The following is a 21619-nucleotide window of genomic DNA, read 5'->3' as shown; positions in this document are numbered from 1 at the left end:
ATTTATAATGTCATATGAAACAGTGCATTGCATGCTGGTCATTTCTCGTGATATTTTTGTGGCCGTTTGGTTGACAGGAACCTGGGTCTAAGGTACTGTGAAAATTTGTATTATAGTGATGCAACTAGCACTTTGTATATATTTTAAACAAGTAACAGAGTATGTAGTTTTCTAGGTATGAATGCACTGGTTCTTTGAAATTATTATGAAGATAAATTTCATGTTTAAATGTTCACTGTATGTGTCAGCTCAAGTTATACAGACAAGAGTATTGAGATGATTTAATTGTTACTTTAAATATATCACATGTATGGAAATCAGTTAGTGTAATAATTAGTCTAAGGTCATGCAATATGTATAGAGTCTGTATTTGGTATTTTTATTTTGATATAGTACATCTCACGATACAACACTATTCAGAAGTGAAGTGCCCATAGCTGTAGTCACCACGTTTGCCCCTTACTTGGGGTATGTGTTTGCATATTGCTTTTGTGTACTTTGATGGAAGTGTTGTGTACAAAGTTTTAATATTTGTGTAATGGTGATATACCTAATATGGTTATATGAATATTGTTTGAGGTCATTGATTGTAAGTCAAACAATACAAATGTGTAGAACTATTTTTGGATTAATCCACAGGCTCTGGAAGTTAAGGTAAATATAAGTATGTGCATGTATAAAAAAGGAAGGGTAGGACACTCTTTTTGAGGCAAATTCGGGTTTGGGTAATCACACTGAATTGAAAGGTAAGTTCTGATTGGTCAATAATAAAATTAAAGTCTGAATTGACACATGTTATTTAATCCATAAATTCATATGTAGATTATTACTTCATGATGGTATTAGAGACTAGTGGTTACATTGTAAGAATATTTCAACTATAAAAACAAACATTGTTTTTATAGTTCAAATATTCTTATCATTATTTCAGAACCAATAAGACTTATAAATGTTTATTACATTGACCAATCAGAACTTACCTTTCGATTCGGTGCGATTAAACCGGAAGTAAGACAGTCTAGCGTAATTCTTAGACACTTTGAGGGGTAAAAACATCTTTTTCTTCGAATGAACGGCATTGGAACGAAACGAGACCCTACAGATATTGAAAGTAAGGCATATGTGAACGATTCATCGCGTCAGGCCGTTTGAGAAACGTCCACAATAACCCAAACCCGAATTTCCCTCAAAAAGAATGTCCTACCCTTCCTTTTTTATACGCCCGTCTTTAGACGGGACGTATTATGGTACAGCGATGTATATACGTCCGTCCGTCCGTTCGGGGTTTTCTCTTTATAATTTCATTTCCCTTTCACATATCATGCTGAAACTTGCTGTGTAGCTTCTTTGTGGGTCAATCTAGATCATACTGCAATTTTGATCCATTTCTACCTTTTTTTTCCAGGAGTTTTTCCCCTTTATTTGGAAATAATTATTATATGGAGGGTACATAATTTTTCCGCCCTACTCCTCCCACAGTTTTCAAGTGAGAGCTTTCTTATTATGCCCCCTTCAAAGAAGAGGGGCATATTGGTTTGCACCTGTCGGTCGGTCGGTAGACCAAATGTTGTCCGCTCAATATCTTGAAAACCATTCATTTGATGATAATGATATTTCATATGTGGGTTGATTATGAGTAGAAGAGGACCTCTATTGTTTTTCAGGTCAAAAGGTCAAGGGTCAATCTACTCTGGACATAGGAATATAATGTCCGCTCAATATCTTGAGAACCCATTGCTTGAAAAACATCAAACTTAGCACACTGGTACATCCTAAGGAGTAGATGACCCCTATTGATTTTGAGGTCATATGGTCAAGGGTCAAACTCAGCATAGGAATATACTGACCATTCAATGTCTAGAAAACCTTTTGCTTGACAGACATCAAACTTGGTACACCAGTACATCTTCAGAAGAAGATGACCCCTATTGATTCTGAGGTCACATGGTCAAGGGTCAAACTGGACATAGGAATATACTTTCTGTTCAATATCTTGAGAACCCTTTGCTTGACAGACATCAAACTTGGTACACTGGTACAACGTCAGGAGAATATGACCCCTATTGATTTTGAGGTCAGATGGTCAAAGGTCAAGGGTCAAACAGGACATTAGAATATACTGTCCGCTCAATATCTTGAGAACCCTTTGCTTGACAGACATCAAACTTGGTACACTGGTACAACTTCAGGAGAAAATGACCCCTATTGATTTTGAGGTCACATGGTCAATTTTCAAGGGTCAAACTGGACATAGGGATATACTGTCCATTCAAAATCTTGAGAACTCTTTGCTTGACAGACATCAAACTTGGTACACTGGTACATCTTTAGGAGAAGATGATCCCTATTGATTTTGAGGTCACATGTTTAAAGGTCAAGGGTCAACCTAGACATTGGAATATACTGTCCGCTCAATATCTTGAGAACCCTTTGCTTGACAGACATCAAACTTAGTACAGTGGTGGATATTCAGGAGGAGATGACTCCTATTGATTTTGAGGTCACATGGTCAAAAGTCAAACTGCACATAGTAATATACTGTCCATTCAATATCTTGATAACCCTTTTGCTTGACATACATCAAACTTAGTACACTGGTACATCTTCAGGAGAAGATGACCCATATTGATTTTGAGGTCAAAAGTCAGTTGTTGAACTGGACATAGTAATATATTGTCTCCTATATTTTAAGAATCATTTGCTTGATTGACACCAAACTTGGTACACTGGTACAGCATAAGGAGTAGATGACCCCTATTGATTTTTAGGTCACATGGTCAATTCACTCTTGACATAAGAAGATATTGTCTGCTCAATATTTTGAATTGATGATACTACTATCAATTAAATGATGTGTGTGTATAAACCTTTTCAATTTTGCACCATGGGGGGGGGGGGGGGGGCATATGTGTTTTACAAACATCTCTTGTTTTGTGGAGTGTTTGTATGGGTATTGAAGATGTGCATGTGGGATGGATTTTGATTTTCTACAATTTTTGAGAAAATTACAGGTTGTTAAACTTAGTCTATTTGGAAATTAATATTCTATGGAGGGTACATAATTTGTCCGCCCTACTCCTCCCACAGTTTTCAAGTGAGGACCTTCTTATTTTGTGGAGTGTTTGTATGGGTATTGAAGATGTGCATCTGGGGATGGATTTTGATTTTCTTCCATTTTTGAAAAAATTACAGGTTGTTGAACTTGGTCCATTTTGAGGAAATCTAGATTTTTAAGCTAAGACCCTTTGTTCATATGAAAGTTTGTCACAGCCTCATGATGGCTGATAATACCTGAAGCAAAGTTATACAAATTATAGCACAAGAAAAACACCCTATGTAAGCATTTCACGGGCGTATTATGTACCGTTTGCGGTACTATTGTTATACATGCACATACTATATACATGTATTTACATTAATCCAGTGCCCGTGGATTAATCAGAATGCTATTGAATTGTATGGGAAAGATTTTTAATGGCATCTTGATGTATATTTTAGGGAACACTGTACATATATACTTCATCACCATGGAATAAAGAACTATAACACAATTTGGAGGTGTTACTCTTCAAAATATATTTGTCTGCATGGGCCACGCCTGCGTCTGCGACCACGTGTATCATGAAGTTGCGTCAAATAATAACACCCGCCCCTTTTTAAAGTGCATAAGAAAACTAATAAGCAATGTATATCATATATATATATATATGAATTCTAAATCTATTTTTATTTTTCAAATTCCAATACCATTTTTCGTTTTTATTATATTCGTCAGTTACACACGCTTACTGAATTTAATGTATGAATTTCATTTTAGAGGACATATTATCTATTGTCAAGTCAATTAAAAGGGGAGGCGGATCACATAGGGCGTGGGGCCAAACTCCACATTGCCTGTTCACGTTTGTTTTGGATAAAATGTAGAAGGAATGAATCTCGCTTTATTTCAGTACATCATTTGCATATTTGAGTTCTGACTGTATATAATAAACATTTCACTTAGAAGGAATGCCATGTGGATAAAACCGACCGCTCTTTTCATATCATGTTCACCAGACGCCGTCTATGTCAGCGTGATTTTCAGTTTTAATAATTTAAAGTTTTGAAAGATCTGAAAATCCCTACAGCTCGTCAAATTAATAAATGATGATTTTTTCCCCCGACAGTTTTCACAAGTTGATAAAATAGTGACAACATGTTAAAATGAAATACGATTACTCAGACTAAATCAAAGTTAATAAAATTATTGGTCACAAGATGACAATTCACCGTTTCTTAATGGAACCAAAACAAAGATCTCTTCACCCAATTACGTTTTTCAATGACATCGATTTAGGCGTGGAAGATTTAGTAAAACATACACTACTACTGCGTGTGAATGGGGGAGACAGAAATAGGTCAAATTCAAGATTGTTAAAATCAATATTCATTGGTTCATTCATGAAAGTTATATTTCATTGTTAATCTGCAGAACAAAAAAGAACAAAAAACTTTATTTACAAATGATGTTTTGCAAACAGGGATCTGGTGAAAACATGTTTGCATTTTCCCTTTCTTTAGACAACTTCTTTCAACATTTGTGTTTTTCGATTCCCACAAAAGGTAGGATTAGATAATCGAGGTGCACTTTTGTGATAAAGTATCCCACATAAATACCGCCTACACACGCCGAGACAAGTTTCGGAAAGGTACTTGACTGGCATGAAGGCGAGTGTTAAGTGATAAAAGCATTTAATCCATACACTGTCAATTTTCTTTCGTGGGCCGGGGATACTCTCCTAAAGCTGAGTATATTTACTCAAAAGGCGGTTCTATAAATCTGCTGCCTGAAGACTGTATATGTTGGCCGGTTAATCGGTTGGTAGGACACTGTGTTTTCACGACCGTTTCGATGCAGCAATAAACTATATTTAGTGCAAAAATATGAAATGGAATTATTCTCAGTTGTAAAAGTAAAGATGTACAGTTGACGACACCGTATCAAGTGCTATTTGTCGATGTCACGATTACCATTACATTCTGTATATACATAGTCATCACATTACCGTTTTATGATGTGTGCAGTCGTTACAATACCGTTATATGATGTGTACAGTCGTTACAATACCGTTATATGATGTGTACAATTGTTACAATACCGTTATATACTGTGTACAGTCGTTACAATAGCGTTATGATTTGTACAGTTGTTACAATACCGTTATATGATGTGTACAGTCGGTACAATACCGTTATATGATGTGTACAGTCGTTACAATACCGTTATATGCTGTGTACAGTCAATACAATATCGTTATATGATGTTTACAGTCGTTACAATACCGTTATTTACTGTGTACAGTCGTTACAATACCGTAATATGTGTACAGTCGATACAATACTGTTATATGATGTGTACAGTCGTTACAATACCGTAATATGATGTGTACACTCGTTACAATACCGTTATATGATGTGTACAGCCGATACAATACTGTTATATGATGTGTACAGTCGATATAATACTGTTATATGATGTGTACAGTCGTTACAATACCGTAATATGATGTGTACACTCGTTACAATACCATTATATGATGTGTACAGTTGTTACAATACTGTTATATACTGTGTACAGTCGTTACAATACCATTATATGATGTGTACAGTCGTTACAATACCGTTATATGCTGTGTACAGTCGTTGCAATACCATTATATGATGTGTACAGTCGTTACAATACCGTTATATGATTTGTACAGTCATTACAATACCGTTATATGATGTGTACAGTCGATACAATACCGTTATATGATGTTTACAGTCGTTACAATACCGTTATTTACTGTGTACAGTCGTTACAATACCGTTATATGATGTGTACAGTCGATATAATACCATTATATGATGTGTACAGTGGTTACAATACTGTTATATACTGTGTACAGTCGTTACAATACCGTTATATGATTTGTGCAGTCGATACAAAACCGTTATATGATGTGTACAGTCGTTACAATACTGTTATATACTGTGTACAGTCGTTACAATACCGTTATATGATTTGTGCAGTCGTTACAATACCATTATATGATGTGTACAGTCGTTACAATACCGTTATATGATATGTACAGTCATTACAATACTGTTATATACTGTGTACGGTCGTTACAATACCGTTATATGATGGGAACAGTCGTTAGAATACCGTTATATGATTTGTTCATTCGTTACAATACCGTTATATACTGTGTACAGTCGTTACAATACCGTTATATGATGTGTACAGTCGATACAATACCATTATATGATGTGTACAGTGGTTACAATACTGTTATATACTGTGTACAGTTGTTACAATACCATTATATGATGTGTACAGTCGTTACAATACTGTTATATACTATGTATAGTCGTTACAATACCGTTATATGATGTGTACAGTCGTTACAATACCGTTATATGATATGTACGGTCGTTACAATACCGTTATATACTGTGTACAATCGTTACAATACCGTTATATGATGTGTACAGTCGATACAATACCGTTATATGATGTGTACAGTCGATACAAAACTGTTATATGATGTGTACAATCGTTACAATACCGTTATTTACTGTGTACAATCGTTACAATACCGTTATGTACTGTGTACAGTCGTTGCAATACCGTTATATGATGGGAACAGTCGTTAGAATACCGTAATATACTGTGTACAGTCGTAACAATACCGTTATATGATGTGTACAGTCGTTACAATACCGTTATATGATGTGTACAGTCGGTACAATGCCGTTATTTACTGTGTACAATCGTTACAATACCGTAATATGATGTGTACAATCGTAACAATACCATTATTTTCTGTGTACAATCGTTACAATACCGTTATATGATGTGTACAGTCGTTAGAATACCGTAATATACTGTGTACAGTCGTAACAATACCGTTATATGATGTGTACAGTCGTTACAATACCGTTATATGATGTGTACAGTCGTTACAATACCGTTATTTACTGTGTACAATCGTTACAATACCGTAATATGATGTGTACAATCGTAACAATACCATTATTTTCTGTGTACAATCGTTACAATACCGTTATATGATGTGTACAGTCGTTACAATACCGTAATATACTGTGTACAGTCGTAACAATACCGTTATATGGTGTGTACATTCGTTATAATACCGTTATATGATGTGTACAGTCGTTACAATACCGTTATATGATGTGTACAATCGTTACAATACCGTTATTTACTGTGTACAATCGTTACAATACCGTTATATGATGAGTACAGTGGTAAGATGGTTAATTGTATATTTTTTAATGTACGATTTTTTTTCTCACTTATATGGAGCCGGTCGCAGTAGCTCTGTGGTAGAGCGTTCGTTTCGTAACCGGGAGGTCGTTAATTCGAGCCCGTTCGCGCCATGGTCGCGTTGTTACGATTAGTATTATGCTGTGTACAGTTGTGAACAGATTTATACTATATCATAATGATTAAAACCTTCAACAATATTCAAATTCTGGCCATGAAATTCATTTGTTGGACATTCACCAGATAACAAGTCATGTCTTTTCAGTCTGGTTTTTTTTTTATGATTATAAAATTGTAAAAGTGAACCGTATTAGGGGGTTTCCTGCCACAAAGTGTAAAGACGAATTCTGAATAAAAAATATACACATGTTAGTAATGTGTAGACTTATACATATACATATATTATATATATATATATATATATATATATATATATATATATGATGGACACAACCATAGACATATTCCAGATTACATGACAAGCAATGGATCATATCAAAATATTTATATTTCCTATGTTTTTGCCTATGATATCACATATTTTAATGATAGACATTTCTTCATGAATGCAATGTAGTTGTGAACATAATCTCGCTTTCCCCAAACTCTCGCTCCTGAGACTTTGCTCGTGCAAAGTCTCGAGAGTGAGGATCTGGAAAACGCGAGACTATTGTTAAAAATGTGCGTATGAATCTTGATAAATATTGTACGATTATTTTAACGGATGGGAATCCCAACAGGCATGAAATTTAAATGTAAATATGAAAAATAAATGTCATTTTTGAAAATACACATTTCGGTATGAACTGCAACACTTCATTCCAGCATACTTTTCAGGAAGCGCTTCATATGCTGGCGTAAAGCGTCGCAGTTCTAGCCTTAGTACGTAAGTCCTCGAGCTCGCGCTTCATACTTCACCGCATATCTTCGTAACGTAGTGCAGTAGGCTGTGACGTCATAGCTATAGCAGTTCAAGCTCTCGTTCATTTTTAAACATTGCTTCTAGTTGTGAACGAGAAACACATTCAAACATATTATCACTTGCGTATATATTTCAAATATAAGCATTAAAAATCGAAACAGACCTGTTAACATTTAATAAAAGTCTAAGCATTGATTGCGCATCGTTATACACAATATTCTATGACGTCAACAACTAGACAATGTTCGCGAGGTCTCTAAGATAAAAGCAAAAGTTCAAAATTCTATTCAAAGTTAGCTTTAGATACAGTAGTGTGCAGATATGTTTCAACATCATGTTCATGCATTTCATTATATGTCCCCCATTCATTTGAAAGCCTTTTGACTGACAAATTGAACACACAGGTTAGGTACGATTCCATGCCAATAGGTACAAATATCACGTGTTTTCTGCATGCGTTTTGTTTGTTAAAATATTGATTTAAGGAAGATTTGTATGAAGAGGGTGTAAGTTTTATAAACAGGTCTCCTTTTACACATAACATCATTAAATGGTGTTAGAGCACTTGTAATTTCTATACATAAAAAACCGATTCTTCAATAGATACTATAATCTTACTTACGATTGCTACAAGTATGATATCATGTAATATTCATTATAAGCATCGTAACTGTGAATTTTACTGTTTTAAATAAGGCAGTGCATTATTTATTAGGAGTTTTGATTGATAATTATGTTATATTCAAATTTTTATTTTAAATGTATAATAAAGTTCCTTGTATTACACGCGCTTTTAATTGATATAATATTAATCCGATGACATAAGTTTGTCTGTTTTCAAGAGTAACCCTTTAAAGATATTGTCAAGTTAAGTTCGATATTTGTTTGTTTCCCGAGACTTCACTGAGTAGCAACGACATCAACATTGAAAGTTCTACAGACTGTAGAAAATGCTTGTTTTGGAGACGCCATTGGAATTTGTACTCCCAAGAGTACATTGATAATAATAAAAAAAATACCGCAACAGCAAAAACCAGTATATTGAATATATTTTTAAATAGCATATTTTGATATTCTTTGTTCGATAGCATAATTGCATTGGATTTCTGCCTTAGAATCGGAAATAAAGAGGCTAAATTTTGTTGAAACGAAGACGAATAATCAATATATTTGAAAGTGTAAATGCATTCTTTAAAATCTCTAACGCTTAATGCAATTACTTTTTGAGATCTTTTTTTAATGCAGATAATGAATTAACAATTAGCGTAAGTAAGAGTAATGGGATTCAGGGGGATTTTTTTCCTAAAAATTGAAATAAAAAATCAGAATAATTTTTTTCACGAGTACACCCCCCGCCCCCCTGTTTGGCACTCCTACGGGCATGGGTTCAGATAGCGTTCTCCGTACCACAAGACGGAACAGTTGCAAACCTTGGTCACTGTGATGCTCTGGGGACGCTGACTTTTCAACCAATCAGTGAGTTGCCAATTTGATTTAAATTTCGTTATTCAAGACTTGTGGCATAGTATGTGGCTTTACTAGATTTACTAGAGAAGGCTACGTTGTAATGGTGTCAATTTTAACGATTTACGTGACAATGTTAGCAATCTGTGTGTCAATTTTAGCCATCTACCTATCATGTATAGGCCTAGTTCGATCATCAACTATAGTAATTAGAGTTGAACCAAAGTTTGATCGAACTGCCTTTGGTCTAAACTGGAAGGGGTGTCACTGCGCATGTCTGGTCTACCACACAGCGACCTATGCTTGTAGAGTGGCATTCTCTTCCACAGAGTTATCGGTCCTTTCTTTCCCTTATATAAGGGAGAGAAAGGACCGATAACTCTGTGGAAGAGAATGGTAGAGTGGTTGAACTTTAGTAACCAGAAATGCGCACTAAAGACCCAGAAGCAAACTAGGCATGCGCAATGAAGTTTCGGAAGTCGCCTCCACTAGTTAATGATCGAACTTACTTTGGTTCAACTTTAGTTACTATAGTCGATGATCAAACTAGGCCTTAGTAGTTTACTTGTCATGTTAAGTTATCTACGACTCATGCTTATAGTAAATTACATGTACGGTTAGAACATGTTTAAATATGAGAAGGAACAAATAGAACGAAAACAGCTCCTGTTCATAAAGGCCCATAATCTGTTACTCTTTTGAGCTGATGCTACGATCTGAAATGGCATGAAGTACAAATGTAGCATGTTTCTAATTTCATGAACTTCCTATAACTGAATTTAATCCCCAAGATCTTCTTAATCTTCAGAACACGAGAAAGATTCTTACCAGAGAATTCCAAGATTTTAGTAGTTAAATATTGAAGCTTAGGTAATGAATTACCATCCCCAATCAGTCGCTGACTCTATGGGATAATCCTGCACACAATTGAATGATTCAATTTGGAATTACTCTCAAATATCCGATGTGTCAATTTCCATGTTATTTGGAGAGAATATTCGGAACAACCATGGATAAAATATTGATATTTTTTTCAGTGAATACCACATCATTCGTAAATTTTGCATGTTTATGTAGATATGAGCGATTGTTACATACATGTATATGTATGTATAAAAACACTTCACAAGCGATATTCAACAGATGAGCATCAATATTTCAATTTGAGAGATTATGTGTAATCTTTGTAAAATACATTGATGTCAGTATTTTCATGAAGCTGCAGTTCATTTTAAATTACAATTTACTACGGATCGTTGCAGATGTAAAGGTAATGTCCTCAACTTACGTTGAAACATATTTCACGTGAATTGTTCATATCTGAACTGGTGAAGCAATAAGAACGAGCTTTGATGTTAACAGAATATGTAAATGAGACTCAATAACCGTTAAAGCCCCCTCCAAACATCAAATTATTTGGGGCTGTGTCCGCTGGCAGCTCATTGACGAACAGGTTCTACAAGAGACAAACAAATCTATCTGTTGATAGCAACCGTAATTTATATAAATTCTAATACCTCGACTCAGATATCGACCAAGTTCACTATTGGAGAGACTGATCAGATATAGAGGAACGAAAGTCACTTGACATAAGAAAACAAAACACACAAACATTGAACTATGGGAGTCGTTGATAATTTTAAATCGGCTAGTGTTTTTGGAAAAGTATCTTTTATATTACTTTTACTTGCCACTTTTTTCATCATAATTGCGTTCACGTGCACAGGATGGGCAGAAAGCAACGAAACATACGGTGGTGGTTATAAAATTCACTGGGGATTGTGGCGGCGGTGTACGAACCAGGAATATACGAGCGCGATTGGAACCGTGTGTGTTCCTCTGGATGGATGGGCAAATGGTGAAGTATAACGTCTGCTTATTTTTAACACTACTGCATTCAAACTAACATGGTAACCAAGCAACTGATGCAGTAGTTATTAAACACAAAGTTTGCAAAATGTAGCCTTCTATAGAGATAAAGTGATGTTATATAACAAGACACAAATAATATATAGTAGTGCATGTACAGACGTAAAACGTTTGAAGATAGTATTTGATTTTCTTTTTCAGATTGGTACGCGTTTGCGCAGGCTGCAAGCTGTTTTGGGTTCTTCGGAATACTTGTGGCGTTCTTCTTGGTTATCCTCTACTTGTTTGTCAATCAATGCAAATCTAATGGAGAAGTTGCCACTGGGGCGGCCATTATTTGTTTGGTGACAGGTATGTTTCTCAACAATTCTATCCTTTTTTTTTTTTACCTCCTCACATCCTTTGACAAAGATTGTAGTGTAATGATTAATTTCCTTGATCTTGACGTCTCAGTATTGATTGCGAGGATTAAATGATGGGATCTGCCAGTTTGTGCGTATTATATTTTAATGGAGAAGTTCTTGTATTCTATAACTATTTTTTTGGTATCAATTCATATCTCAAATTCAGAATTTTAAGGTAGCACTGCATGTAGGGACGTGGTCTATGTGGTAGCGGCGATTTTTATTACTTTATGGAATTTCTCTTTATAGGTCAGATATAAGTTTGCCTAATCTTTTTTTCGGAATGTCAAGGATTAATACAAGCATAGATGCATACGTTATTCGTCTACTTTAAAATCGTTTGATATAAAATTTCAGAACGATGTTTCGTGCAATAGTGTGACGTCAAAGTACATTTTTTAGTCGATGTAGGTATCTATCTATCTATCTATCTATTGATGATCAGATGGAGTTCAATCACATAACATTTATTTCTCTACAGGCTCTTTCGTAAGGGGATGGTTTCCCCTCACTTGTCGGAAGAAAAATGACATCTAATGAAAAACATCCGCATGGCTGAGTATATGTTACACAGAAGTATACTGGATAGTTGCTAAGCATGATTACACACAGGACTGAGTAAATAGAAATTTACGGGAATGACGGCAAGTACTGACAAGTTTAGCTGCAGAACTGTAGCTCTCTGAAAAAATATTTTGACAAGAGTTATGTCAAAATATTTTTTCAGAGAGCTACAGTTCTGCAGCTATGACAAGTTCTGAACGCTTATTCAATGAAGATTTTTCGGGATGACATATTATAAAGAATTTCTCTTTTTTGCACTTTTTTGAAATGTTTGAGTATGATGATGTTTTTCCTAAAATTCAATGTCCATATGAATTTGCTGAGCTCGGTGGTATTCTTTTTCGTGGGATTACGGAATGAATGAGTGCATGTGGTTGGCGTATCTTAATTTGAACTCGGTGTCTGCTAGTCCCACGTAGCTCTCTTCTTGCCCATTATCGGCTCTGACTCTAGCTATATACACAATTCCGTGGGCGCGACATTCACCAATGAGTGGGCATTGATCTTTGTTTCGGCAATTACACCTGTTACAACTTACATGCATCTCCGGTCTGGCGCACTTGTTTGATTGAAGCGTTATGCGAGTCAATTACATTTTACATGGATGGCATACAATTGTATGATATTTTAATAGTATTTCTGTTGATAATCGGGCGTAGAACATGGCCTATAGGGAAACACTCATCTATAATATTGAGAAACTGTTTACCCAAGTTTGTTTTTACGTTACTATCATATGGGGGGTTAAACCATGTGATGTTACGGGAACGATTTCTTCTGTTCTGTTTAGTTTTGGCCGATTCGTCTCTTATATAAGAGTCTTTTCAAAAAAGTGCAACCTTTGTATTCTAGAGAAATTCTTTATAATATGTCATCCCGAAAAATCTTCATTGAATAAGCGTTCAGAACTTGTCAGTACTTGCCGTCATTCCCATACATTTCTATTTAGTCAATTCTGTGTGTAATCATGCTTAGCAACTATCCAGTATATTTCTGTGTAACATATACTCGGCCATGCGGATGTCTTTCGTTAGATGTCATTTTTCTCCCGACGAGTGAGGGGAAACCATCCCCTTGCGAAACAGGCTGTAGAGAAAAAAATGTTATGTGATTGAACTCCATCTGATCATCAATTTATGTAGCTCCGTGAGGCCACGTCGAGCACTCTAGAAGATTATATCGGAGATTTATCCCACTATATATATATATATATATATATATATATATATATATATATATACAGTGTATTACATTATAAACTCGATCTAAGTACTCTAATATCATATCGCTGACCCATTCCTTACTTTAAAGGGAGCAGCCAAAGCAATCTTTGACCTTGTCGCAGATGAAAGAAATGTCAATGTAAAAAAATATATAAGAGAAAAGATTGGGTGAATGTAGATATATAATCTTGTATGATGGCATCCCTCTAGTATCTAGTCACATGTTGGAGAGACTGATCAGATATAGAGGAACGAAAATCACTTGAAATAAGAAAAAGACATTTTTTGTAAAATCATAGATATTTAAAACGTCGATTGCCTGTGGTTTGAATTGGGCTCCAACTCATGACCTCCTTGTTACGAAGCGAACGCTGTTCCACGGAGCTACCCTGACCGGTTGATAACTTATGTGACATGATCAAAGTGATAATAAAGCATTTATTTTTGACATATACGCTGATAATACGGATCGATGTCAAGGAATGTTTGTAATAGATGCAAAACATATCATTTAAAGGATTTGTGGTTTTATTTAGATTTAGATTTAAAAAAAAAAATGAAATGCGTCGATACATGCGGACGCATAAGATACTCAATCTTTATGTCCACCATATTGTAATATCAGAGTTCAAAAGAAAAGAAAAAATAACGGGAGCCAATCAAATTTCCCAGGACGGCGAGAAGTTTCCAGAGTTTTTGGTATACACTTGAACATATAATCTGTCTTCTTAAAAAATCGAAGTAGGATTGCTTGTGTGTTTGGATATTGTTTCATATTGTAATCTTATCAAGAACCACATGGGTATGAAATATAAAATAAGCCCGGAGTGTGGATTTTAAAAGTAGTTTCCACACCATGGCCTGGGGTCAGAGTTATGGAGTCAGAGTCGCGCCATAACTGCGATTGTTTTATGACTCATAGGTAAACACAACTGTTCAGGTGAGCTATGTGACCCTATGGTATTCTTGATCCTTTTTAGCTGGTTTAGATCACCTGGGCCAAGGACTTGCGTTAGGTATCTCTCTGACTGTATGTATGGATGTCAGCAGCAGGTACTTTCGCAATTTTCAACCTCTTATCAAGAACCACTGGGCCAATGTTAGCCAAACTTGCTACAAAGCATTCTTGGGTATAAAGGAGGTTTCTAGCTACTAATCTGTAGCTTACTGGACCCCCCCCCCCCCGAGACTTTCAGATCTACTCGTTATTTCTATAGACTAAAAAAACAAACAAACACTCCCCACCCCACCCCAAATATATATGCAATGCGAAAGTTCAAGCTATGGTTAATGATCAGGAAAATTATGATGGATCTTGGTGATTAATGAAGAATTAATGAAGAATATTTCCTATCGAATTTCTCGGTTGCATATTAACAAAATCGCTTTTCATCGGAACTCACCAAAAGTCCCGAGAAAGTGGAAGTGGAGGAAACTAGCAATGTTTTCCCGATATGATGATTTTTTCTCTCGTATAAACAAAGTTACTCAATTAATTATGATCCGAGGACGAAAAAAATAATCAATTATTTGATTCATTCCTAGCTCCCGTGGAGCGTAGCGCTTAAATGACGCATTGTCTTGACGGTTTAATATAATGATTGATTGCTTTCTTGCAGGAATCATACAGCTCATAGGGTGCATAGTATTTGGTGCCAAATGGGACGATATTTATTATGACCGCCAGGTCACAGTCAACACTAGACACGAGTTTACCTTGTCCTACGCCTTCGCGATGGCCCTCATCGCTTCTTTACTAGAAATCGTTGCAGGAGTTCTTTTGATTTTGGAATGTAAGAAAGGAGGCGGTACTTCCGCTTCCGGCTAGAGAGATGAGGAATCATAGACAATTAACAAATTAGAATGATCATTACAATTGATTTTATATTGTATGAAATATTTCGCATGTTGAACACAATTTGCCTTATACAATATTTGTTATTTCTACGCAGTATTTTTTTAGTCATTTATTTTTGTATGCACGTTTTTAGATTCTTTGTGATTTTGAAATACTTGATATTATTACAAAATATGTTCGCAAACATTGTACAAGGACATAGTGGTATACACATGAACTATTCTAAAATTATTTATTTGATAGTTTAGTTATTTCAGTTGCCATTGGAATTTCAATATGTGTGGATTGGAGTTTTTATTAAAGTACATGTTATAAAGAATATACCGGTAGTTTATTGGGTGTTGAAAGCAATTTTAGCTGTCATTTTGGTGTCGAAAATTTTTGTTGTAAAAATTGTGATTTACAATTTCAATGTAAGAAAAAAATAAGGTATAACCTTTGTTACTGATATTTGTGCTAGAACATTTATTCAGAAATTCTGAATGAAGCAAACGGATTTCTATATAATGGTATAGCTCTACATTGAATAGAACCGAAATCTTTATTTTGATAAAATCTTAAGTTTAGTTTCAATTTCCTTGATAATTATGGTTTAAGTTACATACAAAACTATCATAGAAGCACATTTTTACAACAAAGTAAAAGGTTCGATATTGCTTTAACACGTGTAAATACATTAAGAGATGATAATAAAATTGTGCACTGATAATGCAACATACATTTGTTTGGAAAATTCAGTTTGATTGATTGATTCATGCTTCTATTGGTACTGCACGAGAGTGTTAATCTCTACCCAGAGTTATCGTTACTTACACTCACTTAGAGCAAGGAACGACAACTCTGGGTAGAGATTGCCAGAGTGTAGTACGCAATATCCGAGTTATGCAATAGTTGTTTCCCTTTGTTTAATTTTTGTGCAAAATGAGACGCAAAATATATTTTCGTACACAGGCGGTGGGTAAAAGTGACTCTTAAGAGATTACTGCGCTTATATATTGCCAAAAACATCACCGACAAGTGTCCTACAACTACCCGAACTGCAGGAAAACACAAATTATTAAGTTTATGAGTATTTGATAATAAGATATCGATAATCACATTTGTTAGATAAAAGTATCACCCGTGTCGAAGAAATGGCTTAAGGTAGCTCATTACGCTAAATTTTTTATTTAATGGCTCGTTAAAACACCTCTTATGAAGTATGATTTCACCACCGAAAGAGTGATACAAGCTCTCAAGTATTTCATATGTTTTTTGGTGATTTATCCCCGAATGATAAAAAAAGGTACTTTGTAAATAAGATACTCTAGAGGCCAAATTTCGCTGTGATTTGATGCGTAATACGAATAATAATAATAATAATAAAAAAACACGCCTAAACGACTCAGACAGACGTTTTAATGTTTTAGATAAAAACATATTTAAGAAAATTGAAAACGGTATTTGCTAATAATTTTTTTAATCTATGGATAAAATCCCCCCCCCCCCCAAACAAACAAAAACAACCCCAAAAAACAAGAGCATGTCAATTAGAAAGAAAGATATATCAGAAAAATGTATTTTAAAAAGAAATTGAATTGAAATGGTCAAAATTCAGAAATGATACAAGTTTTTAAATTTGAACCTAGCCCGATAGGAATTACAAAAAAGTAGTCATAGAGAACACTGTAATCAGAAAACTACATTCCCTTGACGTAAAATGGTTCACAAATAAAACGAATTTATAAAGGAAACTAATTTCTTGATGAACAATGCATACAATATGATTGTTTCAGTAATTTCTATCAATTTTGATCGGAATCGGTACTTTTTTCTCTTGTTTGAATATATACGTGTATAATGATTATATCTGAAATTTGTTCATTTCGTTTCAATTTCTTTTTATGATATATTTCCTGGATATATCTGATTTCTAACTGAAATGGTTTTTGAAAATTTTATCCGTAGATTTAGAAAATATTAACAAATAACGTTTTCATTTTTCATAAATATTTTTCTCTAAAAAATTAGAACATTTATATCTGAATCTTTTAGGTATGTTTTATTAGATATTCATATCATGTACCAAATCACAACAAAATTTGGACTCTAGAATCTCTTATTAGCAAACAAAACACCTTTTGTATAATTCCGGGGAAAATTACAAAAAAAAAAAAAAAAAAAAAAAAAAAAAAAAAAATATATAAACAAAAATCATATAAAATGATTGCGAACTTGTATCGCTCTTTCGATGGTGAAATCATACTTCACAAGTATCACCAAGAGCCATTAAATAAAAGTTTAGTGTAAGGAGCTACCTTAATTCAAATTTTTTTCTCTTGATATTGTCCTACGGTTGAATAAACAAAATTTACGCTTTCATAAATTTTATCGTCATCCACTCACAGTCTTAACCAGTCTAAAAATTGTGTATACGTCTCGTACTCACCCAAGCGTTCTATAGAATACTTAATGTATCTCCAATACAAAAGAGCTGATATTTCGGAAATTGTTATTAAAGTATCACACCAGTAATTGTTAGTCATTTAAAAAGATTTTTTGTTTTCATGCGTGATTTTTCTCATTTCCCCTTATTCTTTTCTCTTAATTTTTGTATCCCTGATTAGGAAATTTTGTGTAAATTGTAAAAATAATCATTTTTTAAAAAAACTATTTGATTTTGGTAGCTGAGGCTACTTCCTGAGGTGCACTCAGGCTGTTTACACACATGTGAAGAACAAGTAGGATTTAAGAGTAGTCTTCTATGCAGGTAAAAAGGCTGGTAGGGTGTTGTTTTTTCGAGTGTCAGCAAACAAGACCGGTAACATAGAACATTTCCGTAGAAAACTTATAAATTTATGCAAAAACTGTAACATTTTTATATTGAATGGTAGATCCAAACATGACAGTAATGGTGATTTTACATGCAAAAACACAAGTGTAGTTGATTACTGTATTGCTAATATTAATTTTATACGGTATGTACATCAAATGTCTGTATTACCATTTTCACAACTATTGTCAGATATACACAATGCCATTTCTGTAAAATTACTTTTATTCTAATGAATCTTCAACTCAAAAGCAAAATATAGTCAAATTGTCATCAGAATGTTATACAACTGTCGCAAAGAAATGGAACCCTGATGAAAAATTAGCATATCACAAATGTGTGAATGATAAAATCGACACGATATAAAATATTGAAAACGAAATAAAGAACCTTAATAATGATGAATTAACCACAAACGTTTTAGACAAAATGGTAGAAGTTTTTTTGTAATGTTCTTAGTGAAAGTGCAAAAGAAACTTTTAGTATTAAAAAATCACATGAAGTCAATAAGGACAATGGAAAAACATTCAACTATACAAAAACCCCATGGTTTACTAGGGAATGCAAATATGCTAAACAAAACTATAGAAAAGCAAAGCGACTCTACAAAAGATGTGACAATAGTATATTTAAGAATAATTTATATGAAAAAGAAAAGTTATATAAGCAAAAATTAAACCAAGCACAAAGAAAGCATAGACAAGAATTGAAAAAGAAACTCAAGTATCTAAGAACAAAAAATCCTAGAGAATATTGGAGAATTCTAAATTCTGGATGTAGAAAAAAGAAAAATTGTGATGTTGATATAGACATTTTTTATCATTACTTCAAAGAATATCGCAACCCAGAAGAAATAGTAGAGAATTATATTTTAACAGAGAAAGAATTGAGATTATTATCAAATATAGAAATGAATACTCTTACAAACCAACCAATTACTAGTGAAGAAATTCTAAAATATATAAAGATGCTAAAGAATAACAAATCATGCGGAGATGACTACATCGTAAATGAATATCTCAAATTAACATCTGATATGCTTTTAAACTTTTATGTAGTATTATTCAATAAAATATTTGATACTGGTATAATCCCATCACAGTGGACATGCGGCAATATAATTCATATATATATAAGAATAAGGGCGACTCAAGTGACCCAAAACATTATCGACCTATAACACTGATAAGCTGTCTCGGAAAATTATTCACTGCAGTATTGAATGAAAGACTTAATAACTATTCTAATAATGTCCAAATAATCCTTGAAAATCAAGCTGGCTTTCGTAAACAATATTCAACTACTGCCCATATTTTTTCATTGTGCACTCTTTTAGAAATTTCTAAATGCTTCAAAAGAAAAATGTATTGTGCTTTCATTTATTTTGAGAAATGGCGCATTGGTCTCTGGAACAAAATCCTTTTGAATAACATTGATGGTAAATGCTTTAGAGTTATAATGAATGTGTGTGATAGTATCAAATCAAGGGTATGTACAAAAGGAGTATTCAGTGACTTTTTTCCATGCTGTAGTGGTGTAAGACAAGGTGAAAACTTGTCACCATTTTTATTTGCACTGTACCTCAATGACTTAGATGAGTATATGCAAGCAAATGATATCCAAGTACTTTCATTTATTTAAGAAAAATTTGAAAAAGAACTTAATATATTCATTAGATTATTTGTACTTTTATATGCAGATAACACTATACTTTTGTCTGAAACCCCAAAGGATCTACAATATCAATTAGATATTTTTGATAATTATTGTAAAACCTAGCATCTTAAGGTGGAAAGCACGGACATCTGAATCAAGTTACCTTTACCTTTAATGATGAACCTCTGGAGATTGTAGACAGTTTTAAATACCTAGGTGTAATCTTTTGTAAAAATAGTTCCTTTAAACAAAATATTGAAGAGTTATATGATAAGGCTATTAAAGCGATGTACGGTGTAATTGGTAAATGTACGCTGCATAATATGTCTATTGATTGTAATCTTGATATGTTTGACAAAATTGTAAAACCTATACTCTCATATGGTTGTGAAATATGGGACTTTACTCAATCACCTTTATTAGAAAAACTTCATTTAAAATATTGTAAACACATACTTAAACTAAAACAAAGCACTCCAAACTTCATGGTCTATGGAGAATTATGGAGATATCCGATGTCTATTACTATAAAAGTACGAATGATAAATTTTGGGGGAAAATTAATTATAGCACAATACTCAAAATTATCGTCAAATCTCTACTATTTTATTAAAAAGTTTAACAACCCCTGGTATAATTATACTTAAAAAATTCTAAACGACTGTGGACTGTCCTATATATGGCAGCAACAGCAAATACCCAATGTTCTCTGGCTTAAGAAAAAAGTGTTTCATGCATTGTATGATCAATTCAAGCAATCCTGGCATAGTGAAATGTATCATTCTTCTACAGGCCTTACCTATAGAATATACAAAAATTCATTAAGTTTTGAAAACTATTTACTACTTCTTCCAACAAATCTATCGAAAACGTTGTAAATTTAGAACATGTAATACTAAACTACCTATAGAAACAGGTAGATGGTGTGGTCAACCCAGAGAAAATAGACTATGTCAGTTATGTAATATGAAAGAGATAGGGGATGAATTTCATTATTTGTTCAATTGTAATGATAATTTTATAAAACGATCAAGGACATTGCTCATAGCAAGCTATTACTATAAAAACCCGAATATCTTTAAATTTGAACAACTTTTTAATACACAAAACAGAAGTAAATTAATCAATTTGAGGAAATTTATCAAAATGATTTCTGAGAGAGTATGTTCTCCAGGTTAATCAATCCACCCACTAACAACATTGTTTTCTAGGTTTTTTTTCTCTCTCTTTTTTCAAAATGTACCATTACCCACGATTTGCATGTATATCTATATTACGTTTACTTTGTTTATTTCTCTACACTGTAAATCAGTTTAAGAGAATAAAGATATTGTCATTGTCATTGACGGCGTCATTTGCCATCAATTTAGCACATTCACTTTGAATGATTGGTTTTCCTCTATAATATTTTACCGGTGCGATATCATTACTGGATGGCACGTCAAGAAAGACAACTCACGATCTACTATTCACATTCAGTAACCTTTGCTGTTTCAATGTATTTCATTTCTCGATATGTAAACCAATGTAGGTAA

At 33.8% G+C, this 21619-nt stretch overlaps 1 protein-coding gene across 1 annotated transcript; it reads left to right on the top strand.

Annotated features, from left to right (window-relative positions):
- Positions 1–10622: 10622 nt before the first annotated feature.
- Positions 10623–16340, top strand: LOC125649925 (uncharacterized). The gene is made up of 3 exons (XM_048877790.2): positions 10623–11556; positions 11769–11918; positions 15378–16340. Exons 1-3 carry the CDS (start codon positions 11319–11321, stop codon positions 15584–15586), a joined length of 597 nt encoding a protein of 198 aa, XP_048733747.1. The 5' UTR covers positions 10623–11318; the 3' UTR covers positions 15587–16340.
- The last annotated feature ends 5279 nt before the right edge of the window (positions 16341–21619 follow it).

Source organism: Ostrea edulis, chromosome 5 (genome assembly GCF_947568905.1).
Source record: "Ostrea edulis chromosome 5, xbOstEdul1.1, whole genome shotgun sequence".
Taxonomy (NCBI): domain Eukaryota; kingdom Metazoa; phylum Mollusca; class Bivalvia; order Ostreida; family Ostreidae; genus Ostrea; species Ostrea edulis.
The sequence above is the reverse complement of the archived record's forward strand: the minus strand, read 5'-3'. Positions and strand labels throughout refer to the sequence as shown.

Bases quoted from the DNA above. Each gene is read 5' to 3' on its own strand.
- LOC125649925 (XM_048877790.2), top strand. From the start codon at position 11,319: ATGGGAGTCGTTGATAATTTTAAATCGGCTAGTGTTTTTGGAAAAGTA. The intron at 11,557-11,768 runs GTGAAGTATAAC...TTTCTTTTTCAG, and splicing joins TCTGGATGGATGGGCAAATG to ATTGGTACGCGTTTGCGCAG. The intron at 11,919-15,377 runs GTATGTTTCTCA...GCTTTCTTGCAG, and splicing joins CATTATTTGTTTGGTGACAG to GAATCATACAGCTCATAGGG.